This window comes from Ictalurus punctatus, chromosome 13 (assembly GCF_001660625.3).
Source record: "Ictalurus punctatus breed USDA103 chromosome 13, Coco_2.0, whole genome shotgun sequence".
Classification (NCBI taxonomy): Eukaryota; Metazoa; Chordata; class Actinopteri; order Siluriformes; family Ictaluridae; genus Ictalurus; species Ictalurus punctatus.
In genome coordinates, this window is record NC_030428.2 from 1,589,997 (window position 1) to 1,607,384 (window position 17,388).

A 17,388-nucleotide genomic window follows, 5' to 3' on the forward strand; every position below is an offset into this window, starting at 1 on the left:
AACCTTAAGGCTTCTGCTAAAACACTTAAGATGAAGAGGAATTTCACCTTTCAGCACGACAATGACCTGAAGCAAACCTCCAGATCAACAATTGAATGGCTTCACCAAAACAAGTTCAAGGTTCAAGCAGTCCAGGCCTAAATCCAATAAAAAATCTGTGGGGTGACCTGAAGAGGGCTATGCACAGGAGATACCCAGACAATTTGACAGAGATTGTTTTTGCAAGGAAGAATGGCAAAATATTGCCAAGATTTCAAGATGATTGACAAAATAACCCTAACTGCTAAGTCAAACTGATCGACTCTTATCAAATAAGATTGAATGGAATGCTGTGATAAAATCTAAAGGTGCTTCAACTAAGTATTAGTTTAGGGGTGTGCACACTTTTTTTTTTTCCTAAAATGAGTTTTTTTTAATTGTTTTTCACTTAAATTAATAGAATTTAATAATAAAATTTCACATTGAGGGTGAAAAAAGTTCTCACACGATTGATCTTGGTTTTGTTTATTTTATATCACAAAAATGTATGGTGTGTAGACTTTTTGTATCCACTGTACTTGCATAGCCGCTTTACATATTTATTGCTATTTATTATTTTGTGGCTCCTTCCTGTGTAAATAATGTTTGTTTTAGTTTTAATGTGATGCTGCTTGTGAGATTCACAACTAATTTAATTGTCAAAAAAGTTTCATCACCATAAAGATTTATTTTAGGTAATGGAATAGATTATAAGCAGATCAGGCTGGACCACATGGATGCAGGTGCTCTGATGTTCTCATGAGAATGATCTTCAAATGAAATACAACATAAAACAAAGGCAACCTGAGTAAATACACACTACAGTTTTTCAAATTAATTAATGTATTTATTTATTCAAGCAAAACAAAAAAAAAAGTTAATCAGTCACCCTGGCCCGCTAGCCACTGAAGTGCCACTTGACGCCCCTCCTGCTCTGTTAGACATTGACGGCCAGCTGGCATAACTGACAAAGAACATCCTTTACTCCAGGCGCAGAACAGTTAAGCTAGAATACCTCATTGTATGGGAGAGATACAGGCCAGAGGAACAGAGATGGGTGCCTTCACAAGACATACTACATCCTAATCTATGTAGGGATTTTCATGCCCTACATAACTTCCAGGACCACAACCCCAGGGCAAACCCAGAAAGAACTCTGCTCCCAGAGTGAGCCCTTGGGGGACAAAAAGCTAAGCTTTTCACTTACTGAAGACAAAACTGAAGTCAGAAAAACCCGCAAACAAGCAGCAACTGAAGGCAGATGCTGTAAAAGGCCTGGCAAAGCATCTCAACGGTGGAGACTCAGCATTTGGTCATGTCCATGGATTCCAGATTTGAGGCAGTGATTGACTGCAAAGGACTTGCATCCAAGTAAATAATCCTAATATTTATAATTATGTTAGTTTGTCCAATTACTTTAGAGCCTGTGAAAATGGAGGGACCACGTAGATGCAATATTTTTGTTAAACCCGTTGGATTAAAGCTGAAAGTCCTCACTTCACTTACATCTTGATTGCTTCATTTCAAATCCATTGTGGTGGTGTACAGAGGCAAAATGACAAAAATTGTGGCACCGTCCAAATACTTATGAACCTGAGTTAGCCCTTAAGCTCTTGCAATATGTATCAGCTCAAATGCAGTTGTTTATCCCCCCCGAAGTGTTTCATTTTGATTAATGCTGTTGTGTTACAGTGCAATTTTAACACAAACTTTATTTATTTTTAAATCATGAATTATATTGTAATAATAACCATACTAAGAATAAGATGCTTGAGAGATTTATTATCAATGATTAGATAGAAAAATAAAGGCAGTACAGAAAATAATTCATTAACATTTTTAATGATAAGAAAGCATATTTGAAATCACATATGCAACTTTTCAGGATATTTATTAACTATACCTGTAATATAACTTTAACACCATTTGCCTTCATGATTATATTTTTTTTTAAATGCAAAGCAGTACTTTGATTAGTTCTAGAATAAAACGGAAGAAGAAAAAAGTAGTACTGTTACATCAACTGTAAACAGATCAGAATCCCATGCTAATTGCAGCTGAGTCGTAGACATCTACAGATCGGCGTCTTCTGAGAAATTGTCCATCGCATGGCTGAGAGAGGAAATGAGAGGAGATATTGCATGAAACACAAATGTATAACACAATTGCACGGGTTTGCTAATTATTCCAAAGCATCAAAGCATCCAAAGCATGTTGGAGAACATACCTGTGCACAGTTGCCTGACTCCAGCAGACAGAGATGGACCTGGCAGTGCAGGTAGATCTGGTTAGGGAAACTGGTGAATGTGAACATCCTGAAGGAGAAGTGGCTGGATGTTGAGACGCCGTTCTGCAACACCGCCACCGTGCCGTCTGCGGGGTTTGGACAACTAGAGAGAGAGAAAGAAAGAAAGTGTAGTCGTCTCACGTCACACTTAGCACATATGTGATTTGTACCCAAGATTTGTTTATTTTTCTGTGTGAGTTTTATACATTATTCACTGATTCATGTTACTTGTGTTTACTTCAATTCACATATGCAAACTCCAGGTATAAAATGGTGATGATCCCATGTTCAATGAACATGGCTTTTCCATAATGTATTTGAAAGCCACAGTCACATTTGAATTTTTTTCTCTTACTCATTAACGATCAGGTCCCAGCGGATGTAATAGTCGATCTGGTTGACGGGCGTGGCCCAGCAGCTGTCCAGCACAAGACCAATCTGATTGCTGTTAAACTGATCCACTTGCACAGCTACATATATCTGTTGGTTCACTTCTAGGGTCACACTGCCAGAGTATGGAACCTGGAATGAAGCATCGGGATACGGGATCATGCTGATCTGATATGAGCCCTCAGTAGACAGTTCCTTGCTTAATACACTGTGAAGGGAATAAAAAAGAGGGAAGAAGCATAAGGGGAAAAGCAGAATATAGAGGGGGAAAAAAGCTAAGAATAAATTAATAATAAAGTAACTATAAAATATTAATAAAAATAGTAATAATCAATTGTGTACAGCAGAGTATTGTACCTTGGAGTAGATATAAACTAAATATTTTATACGAATTGAAATAAAAGCTCACTAAACAATGAAAAGTCAAATGTACAGATACAAAAAAAAATAAATCAATCAAATCTAAAGTAAAAAGATGTTAAATGGGCGTTAAAATGGGAGTTTGTGAGTATAATATAAGCAGCAAAAGCAGCCGCACCACTCCAGAAGGTTTGGTGGAAAAAAACAAACATTGAAATGAATTTTTGACAGTGCTGCTAGATTTATACGTTTTAGAAGCTTCGATGGCCATGGGCATGGAGATGCTCTGGATGAGTGGATACACGCAGGAAAAGGCGATATTTATCCCTCCAACATGACTGATCACACCCATTCCGTCGGTCGATCCAACGTTGTTCTTGAAGATGATGTGCGTGCTGTTATTCTAAAGAAACACAAACAGAATTACAGAAATTAGGAAATCATAGGAACTTTCTAAGTATTGAGTTTCTGTGTTGCATAATTACATCATAAAAGTATAATTTATCTAAATTTAATACTTAGACCAGCCAGTGAACTGAAATAGAAAACATTGCCTTTTACTCCTCTAAGACACTAAGTGCTCAATTTTCCCCTTGATTACAAAACACAAAACATAATTCATAGGGTAATGCAGGCGTGTAACTGCTTTTATTAGGCACAAGCTAAACTATTATGTTTGCACATTCTTGATATTTTCATGGTCATAAATTAATTAAAGATAATGTGACATTTGAAATTTGCCAGTGCAAATTTGCCAGGTTCTACAGAGGTGCTGAAATCTGGGAGAGGTATGAGACACCACCGAATAAACTTTCCCACTCATCGAGATGATGTTCCTCACCAGCCTAAGGAGCAGGCCAAAGACTGATGGTCAAAGACTACTAAGACTACTACTACTCCAACAGCAGTGATTCCATCTGTGGCCATGCCAGCCAGTATACATGTGATACTCATGACGCTCATGTCCTCATGAAGATCCACAGGCCTTCATCGAGCTCTCCAAGTGTGCAGCAGCTGCATGTGGGTGGCCTAAGTGGTTATTTCGCTTCCTCCCCTTGCTGTTAGGAAGGCAAAAGCACAAAGAAGATGGTCCTGCAGTTGGTCGACAAGACTCCAGAAGAACATCGGTGACGCTTCCAGACCTTACAACTCATGGAGTTCACTGTTCATCTTCATGCAGCAGCTTAATTACTACAGACATGGACGAGGAAGCTGTTTGCCAAGTAGGGGGACCTTGAGGGCACCCTCGAGCTGGTTGTGCTAGAGTGCAGAGTGGGTCGAGTGCCACTGGCTGGTGTCACTCGACAAAGCCATCCATCTGGCAGCATCCCCTGCTCCATCTCTTTCCACACATGTGGTATCTCCCATACTCACGAGGACCATAGCAATGCCTGGGCAGGTATGTTTGTGTTGTGGGGAAGCCAGGGATTTCCAGGACCAGTGTTCCTTTATAAAAGGAACACTGGTCTGGATCCCTGATATGCCTCAGACCTTCCCTGATTGAGTTGGAATGTGCTGTGTGAATATCCAAGGGAATACATATCAAGGCTGGGTGGACTTGGGTTGTAACTAGACCTCAATCTACAATTCTTAATACACCGTAATCAAGCTTGTTTTAATGCAAATCTGTATTTTGGCTTGATCAAGGTTTTAGGGTTTTGGCACCTCTCAGTTCAGTGTTGCAGCCTGGTGAATTTGCACATGTTTTTTACTCTCCATGCCAGTCCTGCTCTTTAATAGCACTTAACGAGGCACTGTCTGTAAGTAAAGATTGTTTACTTAAAACTGATGTTTCCTTTCATTTAATATGTTTAAAATGATTTCAGAAAAGCGGTAATTGTTTTATATGCATTGCTGAGAGCACAATGTGCTTGTTTATACAATGTGAACGGTTTATTTATACAACGCTTGCATCTTATTTAGCAATTTTACATGTTTTGCTCAGTAAATTCCCTTAACAATGATTCCTGGTCTCAAGCATTATTGAGTGAAAGTGTTTAGCTTACTGGGTATGAAGTCAGTACAGTCGGCTTGGGCACACCTTGCTCTTTAGAGTTCGCCAAGCTGCCATGTACATGACTTGAATAGAAGTGCAACGATCTGACAATTTGGACTGATGCACTGGATTGATTTTGATTGAACACACTCTGAACAAAGTCGGTCACATATTTATCAGGGGCAAATAAATCAAAGTGTATTATAATGTATCAAATTCAAGTAATCAATCACTGCCTTTCAAATAGTAATCATAATGTAGCAAGGCCCTATGAGTAAAGACACTGCACAACTTCCATTTGCTCCAATTTACATTATATTGTGCGTGGAAGCCACCCGAACATGCATGAAGTATGACGAAGCCTTTACACCTTATTTTTACAGGTGTGCTGTGATGATGAAATTAATCAAGAGGTGCATCGAATACAAATTACAGACATTCAAATATATCCCAAATTGGATATGTCTAAACTAGGGGTAAGTAATATAACTATGTACATTTAAAGTGATAAAAGAGTGCTGGTTTTGTACCTCCAGAGTTGTGCCACACATGTTGGCATTACTGTCAAAGCTGAACACCAGCCTGTCATAGTCGAGCTGCCCAATGCAGTTTCGGTCGTTGAGGTGGAGAACCTCTGCAGGATATCCGGCCTCAAAGAGCTGACAGCGAGAGAGAGACAGTGATCCACTGCTGCCTGAACATGTTTCAGTGGCGTCTAAAAATGTAGTGGTCAGAGAAATATGAAATTACTTTCACAGTTAGAAACTGTATTGTATTTGGAAAATGAGTAAAATGTCAAATACACTATTTAATGTGTTAAGCTGCTTTGTGGGGGAAATTAATATACAGTGACGTGCATAAGTATTCCTGTTTGCAGTTGGCCAAAATACATGTTAGAGACTCGGCAGTCGTCTGGATAAAGGTTCTTTGGTCTGATAAGATTGAAAGAAACCCAAAACTATTCACCACCCTGTGAACCGTCTGCACTGTGAAGCATGGTGGTGGTCGCATCATGTTGAGAGTCGTTGCTTCTCTGACTAATCCCCTCATCACTATCTTTTGGTGTACAGAGTCATGGCTGCACCATGTTTTTCCTCCACATGATTTTTTTAAAACCCAGTAACAGCTGTATTGAGATTGAAATCATGTGACACCGCTTCACAGGTGGAATCCATTTGACTAATTATGTAATTCTGATGGTAACTGGTTGCACCAAAACTAAATTTCACATCAGTGGGAGTGAACACATACTGTATGCAATCATAACTTTTACGATTGCACTACACAGCCAAGTATGTGATACAAACAAGGCATGCCCAAGTCAATTCCTGCAAAGTTCGATAACTCTAATAAGCTGCATTAAGTATGCTTGCTGCCTTATGCTAGCTTATTTTTGATTTGGTAGGAAGCATATTCCATTGACGACCAACCATTGTCCATAGGGACAAACTGACTGCAGTGGGAGACTTAAAAATATACCAAAAGTGTCCGGGTTGGGCCTTGTATTGTAGTCCCCACAGCCACAGCCATATGCTCCATTAATCGGCATACAAGCTTCATTCCAAGCGCAGCTCAAATATTGACAGGGTGCTACAAAGTAAGACAAACAGAAAGACATAATCATTAATATTTCTAATCGATAATATTTCTAAACTCCCATATTCATAATTTAAACTAGTCAACCAGGCTTGATCCACTAAATTCTATATTATAACTGTAATAAGTAAGGAATAAACAATGATGGGGGCATGCTGTTATATTAAAATGCCCTGAAGATATCAGAAAACTTAAAAAGTTACAGCTTGACCTCTGACTGTTACAAAGACTGTTATTAGTCTTAAATTATGAGTTAATATAAACCTGGGAACTGTATTATAGACGGAGATGGTTGTCGCTATGGAACTTAAATAATATAAAGTACAAAGGACCTATAAAATTAGTGTAAAAGATAATTGCCATTTAAAACATATCCCAGTTAACTCCTGCTCTAAAACCTGGTTTGAGCATTAGCACAAGAACAAAAAGAACAAATTTTCACAGAATATTCACTTGTTTGTGGCGTGGCGACTTGGAAAACCCAGCGACCAGGAATCTGGACGTTACTACTTGAAGAAAGGTTAAAGGTGTCTGCTTCTTGAATGAAATAGGAGTTACCGTCTGTTGACGCATAGCCAGCCTTTAAAAAGTAACCAAACAACACGGTGAATACAATTTATTTTGGATTTCCTCATATTTGAACAACTTGCGATGTGTTACAACATTAGGAAAATAGATGAGCATGTTATTCTCACCATCCAGAACTGATCAGTAGAATCAATTGGTCCGTAGTTCAGCATGACGTAAGACACATCTGCACCGTTCGAAACCAAGACTGCTTGGAATGTTGCATTCTTAAATAAAATATATTAATCATAAGTAAAAATCACGCGTGATGATAAATGAATGTGAAGTAAGGAAATAAAATTTTTAACAGTAATCCCTTCTCACCCCTGTGTTGTTTTCAAATGACATCGTTTCCCAAGTGGCTATAACAAGCCATGAAGCGTAAAAATAATTCCCTGGGAACATATTATTAATGTCTTGTGTCGCTCGGGACAGAAGAGGACCACTGGTGACTTCCTGATAGACAATCTTTTCACTGTTCTCAGTTTCAAAGTCAGTCCAGAGTGGAGCGATGAAGTCAGTGTTAATATTGTCAGTATTATTGCTACTGGGCTCATCAAGAGGCTCAGAGAACGTCAGTACACCATCCTTATTCACCTAAAACAGAAATGAGTGGAAAAGAAAAGAAAACGACAACAACAAATCAAGAAAACATTCAAATGAGAAACTAAAATAGTGGTTCTTTGTAACTGAAAATGTCTTTGATTATAAATGTATTATTGAATTTATTATTGAAAATATTTATGTTCTATGATTGCAGATTTTTTTTTATTTATTATGAAAACCAAAATGTAATATACAGTATATCTTCTTTTTTAATTTATATTATTTTATATATATATATCAGGTTTCTTACGTATATTGTGTACTTATAGGATCCAAAGAACCGGAATGCCTGCTGAAGTGGAATTTGAAAGACACTTCCAGTATAATCAAGTACTGTGCCATGCAAGTATGGATAGAAAATTTCAGGAACAGGAGGACCTGTATGATAAAGCGAGATGATTATCAAATAATGCTGCTGTAAATATACTGCTTTACACCTCTGCATTATACATGAGTTACAGCACACATGACATTGTCAACGCGATGAAAAAGGAGCAAATAATGACCTATAGATGCAGTGTGAACCGGAAAAGCCCAGCGACCAGGGATATAGACGTTACTGGTTGAAGACAGCTCAGAGGAATCGTTTAATGAAATGGTGACAAAATCACTGTTTTCCATGTCATAACCGGCCTATAAAAGATAAATAAATACAAATCAAGTACATCCATTCCACACCCCATGGGAAATATGTGAGGAGTGAATTTCTTCCCATTATTTAGCCATAATGTCTTGATGACTTAAAAGTTCTTACCAGCCAGTAAATAGAGGGAATAGAGGGAATAGTCCCATAGTTCATGAGGATAAAAGAGACACCTCCAGCATTCGAGGCCAAGACGACTTGAAGTGACACAACCTGACGGAGAATGAAGATTTTAGATTTTTAGATATTTAGACATTGGGCCTTATTTATCAATCTTTTATTACAGTTGTGTGTAACTGCTTTCATGGCCAAACCGAACTACAAATTTCCATCAACTTTACAAATGTTTAGCTGAGTCAACGTGTATCGACCCTTACCCCTGACGCCACTTCAAGTGGTACATTTTCCCAAGTGGAGACAAAAACCCAGGAAGCAGAAAAGTTCACACCGGGGAACATGTTGTTAATTTCAGTCGTAGCTAATTCTATAAGAGAGCCGTTTGTCGCCTGCTCGTAGGTCCATCTTCCTCCCTGGTCAGCTTCTATATCGGTCCACAGTGGAGCGATGACGTCTTTGCCAAGTTGTGGATTGGGAAGTTCATCATCGATATTTGGAACGTAGAAAGCCACATAACCATCCATACTCAGCTGAGAGAGAAAAGATATGAATTATTCATCTACCAACAGAGAACATGTAGAAAATACAACTAAGATTTGGGTAGCACTTTACTTGAAGAGTCCCTATGTAGTCCATTCATAACACATTCATAAGCATTGCATAAATATTTTATAAAGTAGTGCAGAAGAATTTATGAAGCCCATGTCAAAACCTACAGCTGATCAAGGGGGTGTATTGATTGGATTTTGGGGCTCGAGCAGCTTCATAAATCAGCCGTGCTCACAGGTTGCCAATTACCTTAAAATGCTTGATATCTGCCTTTCGCTAATGTGAAAATAATTTTTTTTTATTTAAAAAATCACTTGTGAAAGTATATTATCATGTGTAAAACACACACACACACACACACACACACACACACACACACACACACACACACACACACACACACACACACACACACACACACAAAGGGAAAAATAAAACACGTTAAAATTTGAAGTGTAAAGTGTGAATTGTTTAAAAACCACGTGTAAATTTTCACATGTGAACCATGTGATAATTCACATGAATTTTAGGGGACCACTAGCGTGAAGATTGGACTAAACAGATGTCCTGTTTTCATACTTACATAGAGCTCATGGTACAATTTTCCAGCGTACAAGAATGGTTGCTCCAGCAGAATTTGTTCATAATATCCATCACTGTGAGTAAGGGTTATCGCTTCAGGTCCGACTGGGAAAAAAGGTGGACCTGGAACAAATAATAATAAAAAAATATTACATCGTAATTCTAGGTTTTAATTTTTTCCCAGCAAGTGACACTGAGATTCTACGTTTAATGTCCTGCATAAGGACAGCAAAGTCAAAAATGTTTTCTTTTTTACTGTATGCTAAATTTACTTTGCATATATTTACTTATTCGTTCATTATATTTCCACCACTGTTTCATGAAACTAAGCAGAATGAATGTTACTTCATATGAACCTTAATTCACCTTTCTCATTATGGTAAATTACATATGACGCAGTAAAGCAATGGCTGTAATGTTCACACATTTGAATATGATTGAAGATGTTGGGGGACAATACAATGGGTGGAAATGATATTTACACATTTACACATTATTACACATTTACCTGGAATTGTTGGTAGTTCTGTGCTTTGTCCTGTTTCCAAGTTGTCTAATATTAGAGAGAGAGAGAGCGGTGGGGGGTAGGGGGCAGAATGAATGATATTTCACATTAACATTAATTCCCCTTTCTCATTATGATAAAATTAAAGTTTTTCCCTTTGTGATGGCCAGGGGACAAGTCACTTGTATTTTGTCTCTTCAAGCTTTTATATGAATTATGCAGGCTGAATACTTTTATGAATATACATATTTAGGAGTGTCTGAATTCTTGTTTAATTGCCGTCCAACCATAAGAATATCCCTGTGCTCACACTAGCATGCGACAGGTGACCATTTATTTTCTATGTACATGCTCGAACAGTAAATCTTGATCAGCGACAAACAACATTTCAATAAAAATGTGTACAATTCTCGAATATGCAAATTAAATATGACGCAGTAAAGTGATGGCTGTAATGTTCACACATTTGAATACGATTGAAGATGCTGGAGGACAATACAATGGGTGGAAATAATATTTACACATTTATGTAGTTAAACTTTACCTGGAGTTGTTGTTGTTGGGAATGTGCTTTGTCCTGTTGCCAAGCTGCCTATTATTAGAGAGAGAGAGAGAGAGAGAGAGAGAGAGAGAGAGAGAGAGAGAGAGAGAGAGAGAGAGAGAGAGATGAATAAATATTGAGATTCACCACCGATTTATCACTCATTTATCTATGATGTATATACATCAAACTTATTAAGACAAAGTGCAATGTTTATTAATTGATCATTATATTTTATTTGTACATATATTCTACACTGTGTGCAGTAATGATTTATAATCACACTATCTGGTGAACCTTTTGAGTCTGCTTCCTCTAAAGGTTTCTTGCTCATGTCATCTCAAGGAGCATGGTTTAGGTACTCAAGTGATTTCTTAGCTCTAAGCATGATTCGTTTATTGCCTTATCGATGGTTCAATTGGTTCGAGTTTCTATAAGGACATAGTAACACGAATAATCCCTATTTACAACCCTGGCGAGCAAAAAAACCCATCTCTGTATGCATAAAACATCAAACGTCGTGGTGGATGGGCTACAATAACAGAAGAAATTTGGAAACACCTTTCTGTTGTAAAGACTTACTCATAAAGAGCAACACTGCCAAACACAGTAGAAGTGGACACCCCATGGGGAACAGAAAATCTGAAGTTGAAAATAAAAATACATTAACACACACATTTAATTCATAATCATAAAGGAGAACATACACACATGCAAGTAAAACTTAATAAAAAATCATTTAAATCAAGTAAGTGTATTTGTTATTTTTCATTATTATTTTGCATTCACAAGAGCAAAATAAAGCATTTAAAAATACTTAATTATTTTTAACTAATACATTTTTATTAGTTAATTTTTTAATACTGAATACTGAATAATAAACTGAACTGAATAAAAATAGCTGAGATTTTTCAGTGTAGTTCTAAGTCCAGTTTTTGAGAAATTGAAATACCTGCAGAAATGCATTAAAAAAAAGAAAAGATAAAAAGCTTACCAGGCTGTAGACCTCTTGTACTATGTCTGGAGACGGTCAGTGCAGCTGCTGACTGTATAAGAGGAGAGGATTACAATTAAAAAATAATAAAGCTGTTGTACGAAGCTGTCAAACCAGACTAACACGACGGTTGGGAAAATTCCTTTTGTTTTGCTAAAGAATATTTTAACCCTGACTCACTGCAGTGCGCTTGTCACACACAGACAAAAGAAAAGAAAATGAAATCAGATTGTACAGAGATTAATACCATGACACTCTCACAGACAAATGAGCAGTGATTTTAATGAATGTTATTGAAGAATACCAAATAAACCTACTCAAGTCTGAACAAATGGTATTGATGCATTCCTAATTTACTAATTAGAAAATTACAATTTATTACAATTTCATTACAATTTATAATGATACTACTAAGCTTTTCCCCTCCATTTTTCTTTAATGACACAGAGGTGACATGGACTCCACAAGTTTGATCAAATCTGATCAAATGATCAAATCTATTAGCGTGCCGTCTGAAAACGAGCTTCACATTTAAACAGTAACCTACAAATAGTGCAGAATCTTGATACTATAAATTTCCCTTTTTCATTATTTGTTTTAAATTGTTTTGGATATTTTGGATATCAGTATATTTTTATCCACCATAGTAAGTCACACTGATGTCACTAATGTATTCCTACTGTAACATAACTTAAATGCTATTTTAGTAGTCACTATTTAGTATTTAGTTTCTTTTAATTGTGGACTTTTGTAATATCTGTAATCATGGAATGCATGCCAAAAATAATCTTTATGTTTATAATTGTTAGTTTGTCCATTTACTTTTGAGCCTGTGAAAATGGAGGGGGAAAGGCTGTAACCCTGAACGGTTAATGCAATATTTTTTGTTAAATCTCATTGAGTCAAAGTTGAATTTCTACATTTCAATCACATTTTGATTGATTGATGTTTAGAGGCAAAATGTTCAAAATTGTGTAACTGTTCAAATACGTATGGACCCTGTAGTATATATTATATACTGTACACAGTTGGGTCCATAAGTATGGTATAGACTTTCAATTGTAATTCAGGAAACAAAAAACAAGCTCTGTTTTTTTTTTGGCTGAAATTCTTTTAAAGGTTAATGTGTAAAAAGCAAACAAAGAAACAAGAACAATTGCCTCAGCATGAGTGTATTACATGTCAGAGAAAACCCAGTTTGAAAACTGTATTCCAGAGCCAAATTTAGATTTGTATTGTCTTAGGTCTTTTGTCTTTTTTTTTTTTAGACAGACATGCCCATAATGTATTTTCATGCCACAACATGCTGTAACCTGCAGCCAGATATTGTCACAGTGAGCAAAATGCCATGCGAAAAAAAAGAAAAAAAAAAACTTTACAGAAAAGTATATAACGCTATGTAACTCCCATAAAAAACTAGCTAAAGCAGTGATGGTCAGCTGGAAAACTAAAGAGAACTCATTACAAAGCAAAACAGGTCTGCTGATGTAAATCTGGGCAGTGTGCCAAATCGAGCCAGTGTCACGGTGCACCAGTGTGAGGGAACCGAAAGTGGAGTCTATGGTTTGTCTTAAAAGGGGATTACGGAAATAGGTTATGTTGTTGTCAAATGTTTATTTCTGTTATTTATGTATACTGTTAGAGTTGTTTTATTGTCTATATAATTATACTGGAGTGGATGTTATGTTTATATGTGTATATTTAAGTGTAATTATACACCTACAATACTTACCTGACAATTGTTCAGCTGAAGGTACACATACATTTATGTGTAATTCTTTGTTCAGTTAGCTTTATTTACATTTTGCAATTCATACCTTGTTTGCCGTTGGCTCTACAGGCTTTAGCAAGAAGGACAAGCACTTCTTGCATTTAAAAAAAACAAAAAACAAAACATAACATCATAACTACATACACATAATCTCTCTGAATTAGAACAAAGTACAGACCCAATGTACATCCATTCCTCTGAATTATTTTACAAATAAGTACAAATACAACAATTTGTTCTGTTTAGAAAAGCACAGTTCTGGGATTTTTTTTTTTATGACTGCTGCTGAAATGGCTCACAAATCCATTCATTCATGTCTAATGTCATTCATGATTCACGTCCCATGTGTAGAACAGCTCCATGGAAACGCTGGGCGTCATGGCTAGCCTAAACTCAAATTACCACCCACAAGCTAACGAGCAGGTGGAGCATGCCAACCAAGGGATCAACATATTTCTGAGAACAGTCTGTGCTGAGAAGCAAGATAATTGGGCTTGGTTTCTCAACATATGGAATGATTGATAGTCGTGTAGGTGTTTTGAAATCTCCAATTTTAACCCGAAAGGCCTGCCCTCTTACCCCATCTCAAATTACAATTTTTTTTTCTCAACTTAATTTTCCCACTTGAAAGAAAAGTAAACTGCGTATTTATCAACTCTATCAATGTATTCTTCACGTTTGTACCTAACACACAAACTAATTTGGCAGTGAAGTCAGTAGACAAGAAGTCAGGGAACATCGAGATGTATGCTCTAAATTCACCTCTAGACTGCACTATAATTCACAAATTGGACAGGGAGACAACCCTTCGCAGGGCACAATTGTGCACACATTCACACAACACGGACAATTTGGAAATGCCAATCATTCAACACATGTCTTTGGACTGGGGAGGAAACCGGAGTACCTGGAGGAAATCCCCTGAAGCGCAGGGAGAACATGCAAAGGCAGGATTTAAATTCCAACTCTGGAGATACAAGGCAATCATGCTAACCACTAAACCACCACGCACCCACCATAACAAATCAAGTGCTAGAATTTTGAGGTATATGAAGTTATATATCTGTGATTTTAGGTCATGCTACTTGAGTTGCCCTTGCATCAGATTCTTTGGAAATATAATCTTATTGTTTCTTAAGCATAATAAGCTTTTTATTGAGCTTCTGGACTCTTTAGTGGAGTTTTATTCCCATGTATGATTCCAAATTAGATTTTAGATGCATTCATGGTAAAATTCATGGACCATAATTAAAATAATAAATAAAGATGCAGTTGTAAATGAATAAAATTACAATTGTTGGCACAAAATTCGATTCAATTCAATTCAATTGTATTTGTATAGCGCTTTTTACAATAGACATTGTCTCAAAGCAGCTTTACAGAAATATCAACATGGTATACAGATATTAAAGGTGCGAATTTATCCCAACTGAGCAAGCCACTGAGTGGCGACGGTGGCAAGGAAAATCTCCCTAAGATGTTTTAAGAGGAAGAAACCTTGAGAGGAACCCGACTCAGAAGGGAACCCGTCCTCATCTGGGTAACAACAGTTAGTGTGAAAAAGTTCATTATGGATTTATATGAAGTCTGTATGGCCTTAGGAGCAGCCGTAGTCCCAGCAGTCTGGAATTAGAGAAGATTTGAGCTCCATCCAGAGGCAGAAAGGATCTGGATCTCTAGTATCTCCATAAATTCACCGACATCACCGAACTGTTGGTTTCTTCTTTTGTGATGTTTTCCAGGTGTGGACTGGAAAGAGAACTGTAATATTTGTCCGTGTGGCAGCAGGTAGCTAATTGCCTCGTTCCTTCTTAGAGACAAGAGAATTAGTGACACATGGGACAGGTCCTGGTGACAGTGATGGATAAATTTTTAAAAAGGAAAAATGTAAACTCCGAACTGGGCCCTGGACAAGATTCTGACCCAGGTGAAGACCCTAGTATAAGTGGTGGTAAAAAGAAAGCAAAGACGGTGAGCTCGAGGCAATACAGCCAAAGCTATCTTTCGTTCAGATTTACTTTCACCGGGGATGAGATGACACCGACTCCATTATGCTTGGTGTTTGTCGAGAAGCTGTCCAATAGCGCCATGGTGCCAAGCAAGCTTAAACGCCATCTCCAAACGAAACACCCATCGCTTCAAAACAAGCCGATGGACTATTCGTAAGCAGAGTGAAGGAAAGGAACCCCGATGTTATTGTTACGTACTGAACGACATTTTTCACAGAGGGCCAGGACAGCCGGGGGGGCACTCCTGGAGTAGCACCCTTGGGGGTGGTTCTGTCACGATTTCCCCCCACGCTCGCGCTGGAGCATGTAGCGCGCTCTGAATCTCAAAGCGTGAGCTTCCAGGTTTTTCAGTGACATTGATTTTGTTTACTTTTGACACATGTGTTTTGTTATGATTTCTGTCTTGTCTCTACCCTCTGTATTGTCATTGGTTGTTTCCCTTATGTGTCATCATTGTTCTCAGCTTTTTTGTGTTACGTTTATCATTTAAACCCACTGTGTTCCATTGTTCATGGCGAAGTATTACGTGTGTTTTCCGTATACCAAGCCTTTGTTCCTCGTTTCATGGTTCATAGTTTTGACCTTCTTCTTGCCCTTTTTATTTGATTCTTGTTTAGTCTAGATCACCTGAACTGACTGTCCATTATGGGACAGTACTTGAGGTATAAGGATAATAAAAGCAATAAGAATAAAATGCTTGAAAGATTTATTATAACTGATTAAGGCAGTACAGATGAGTATAATCACTTAGAAAATGTTATATATGATAAAACTTTAATTTGGATATAATTTGCATTTATTATTAAAGCAATATTTAATGATTATGATTAAACATAAAGCAAAGACAAAAAAAGTTTCAAACAAACAAATCAGAATTCCATGGAAATGGCAGCTGAATCATAGAAATCTACAGCTCGGCGTCTTCTGGAAAGATATCCAGGGCATGGCTGAGAGAGGAAATGAGAAAATAAATGCATGAACTGCAAATGCAAATGGAATTCCTAATATTCTAAATCTTTCTTAACTTGTCTTATGGAAAACATACCTGTGCACAGTTGCCTGTCTCTAGCAGACAGAGATGGACCTGGCAGTGCAGGTAGATCTTGTTGGAGAAGCCGGTGAATGTGAACATCCTGAAGGAGAAGTAGCTGGTCGTGGAGACACCGTTTTGCAACACCGCCACCGTGCCATCATTGGGGTTCGGACACCTGGAGAGAGGAAGAAAGAAATTACCTTTCCGTGAGTTATCTGAAAGCTACAGTCACATTTTTAGTCTCCTTTTTTTCACCTACTCGTTACTGATCAGGTCCCAGCGGACGGAATAGTCAGTCTGGTTGAAGGGCGTGGCCCAGCAGCTGTCCAGCACAAGCCCGATTTGAGTGCTGTCAAACTGATCCACTTGCACAGCTATATACATCTGATGGTTCACATCTAGGGTCACATTGCCAATGAATGGAACCTGGAATGTATCATCTGTATACGGGATCATGGTGATCTGGTACGAGCCCTCAGTAGACAGATACTTGCTGATTACACTGTGAACAGAAATAAATGCATTTAACATCTAAAATAATAATAATAATAATAATAATAATAATAATAATAATAATAATAATAATAAATATTAAGTAACTACAAAATATTAATTACATTTTTAAAAAGTAATCTCTACATAAATTATACTATTATAATAAAACTATTGTAATAATATTTAACACACAAAATGTAGCTACTTGGATGAATTATTAAATGACTTGTTAGTAATTCAATAATAATGCTTAAAATGTCAAACAATACAACAAGCTCGAACTAGAAATCTGCTCAAATAAAACGATATGCTTTTGAAAATGGTCGTGT

The 17,388-nt window shown here is 37.3% G+C and overlaps 3 protein-coding genes across 23 annotated transcripts in view; 1 reads left to right on the top strand and 2 right to left on the bottom strand.

The window, feature by feature from the left end:
* The window catches only part of LOC108273581 (pancreatic secretory granule membrane major glycoprotein GP2), a 200,006-nt gene that overhangs the window by 111,226 nt on the left and 71,392 nt on the right, over positions 1-17,388 (top strand). The gene's annotated exons all lie outside the window — the stretch shown is intronic.
* Positions 1,781-11,871, bottom strand: LOC108273572 (alpha-tectorin). The gene is made up of 18 exons (XM_053685402.1): positions 11,752-11,871; positions 11,340-11,399; positions 10,761-10,808; positions 10,220-10,264; positions 9,713-9,834; positions 8,841-9,110; positions 8,575-8,676; positions 8,327-8,453; positions 8,071-8,198; positions 7,539-7,811; positions 7,343-7,441; positions 7,101-7,227; positions 6,531-6,641; positions 5,582-5,766; positions 3,304-3,458; positions 2,661-2,903; positions 2,246-2,408; positions 1,781-2,130 (listed from the first exon to the last, which is right to left on the bottom strand). The coding sequence occupies exons 2-18, from the start codon at positions 11,383-11,385 to the stop codon at positions 2,053-2,055; spliced, it is 2,322 nt and encodes a 773-aa protein (XP_053541377.1). The 5' UTR covers positions 11,386-11,399; positions 11,752-11,871; the 3' UTR covers positions 1,781-2,052.
* The window catches only part of LOC108273573 (alpha-tectorin), a 43,935-nt gene continuing 42,767 nt past the window's right edge, over positions 16,221-17,388 (bottom strand). For all 19 annotated transcript variants that reach the window (XM_053685420.1, XM_053685414.1, XM_053685410.1 and 16 more), the window contains 3 exons: positions 16,824-17,066; positions 16,577-16,739; positions 16,221-16,478 (listed from right to left, as the gene is read on the bottom strand). In XM_053685420.1, the coding sequence (XP_053541395.1) occupies positions 16,401-16,478; positions 16,577-16,739; positions 16,824-17,066 (484 nt within the window). In that variant the 3' untranslated portion in view covers positions 16,221-16,400. The remainder of the gene's footprint in view (positions 16,479-16,576; positions 16,740-16,823; positions 17,067-17,388) is intronic.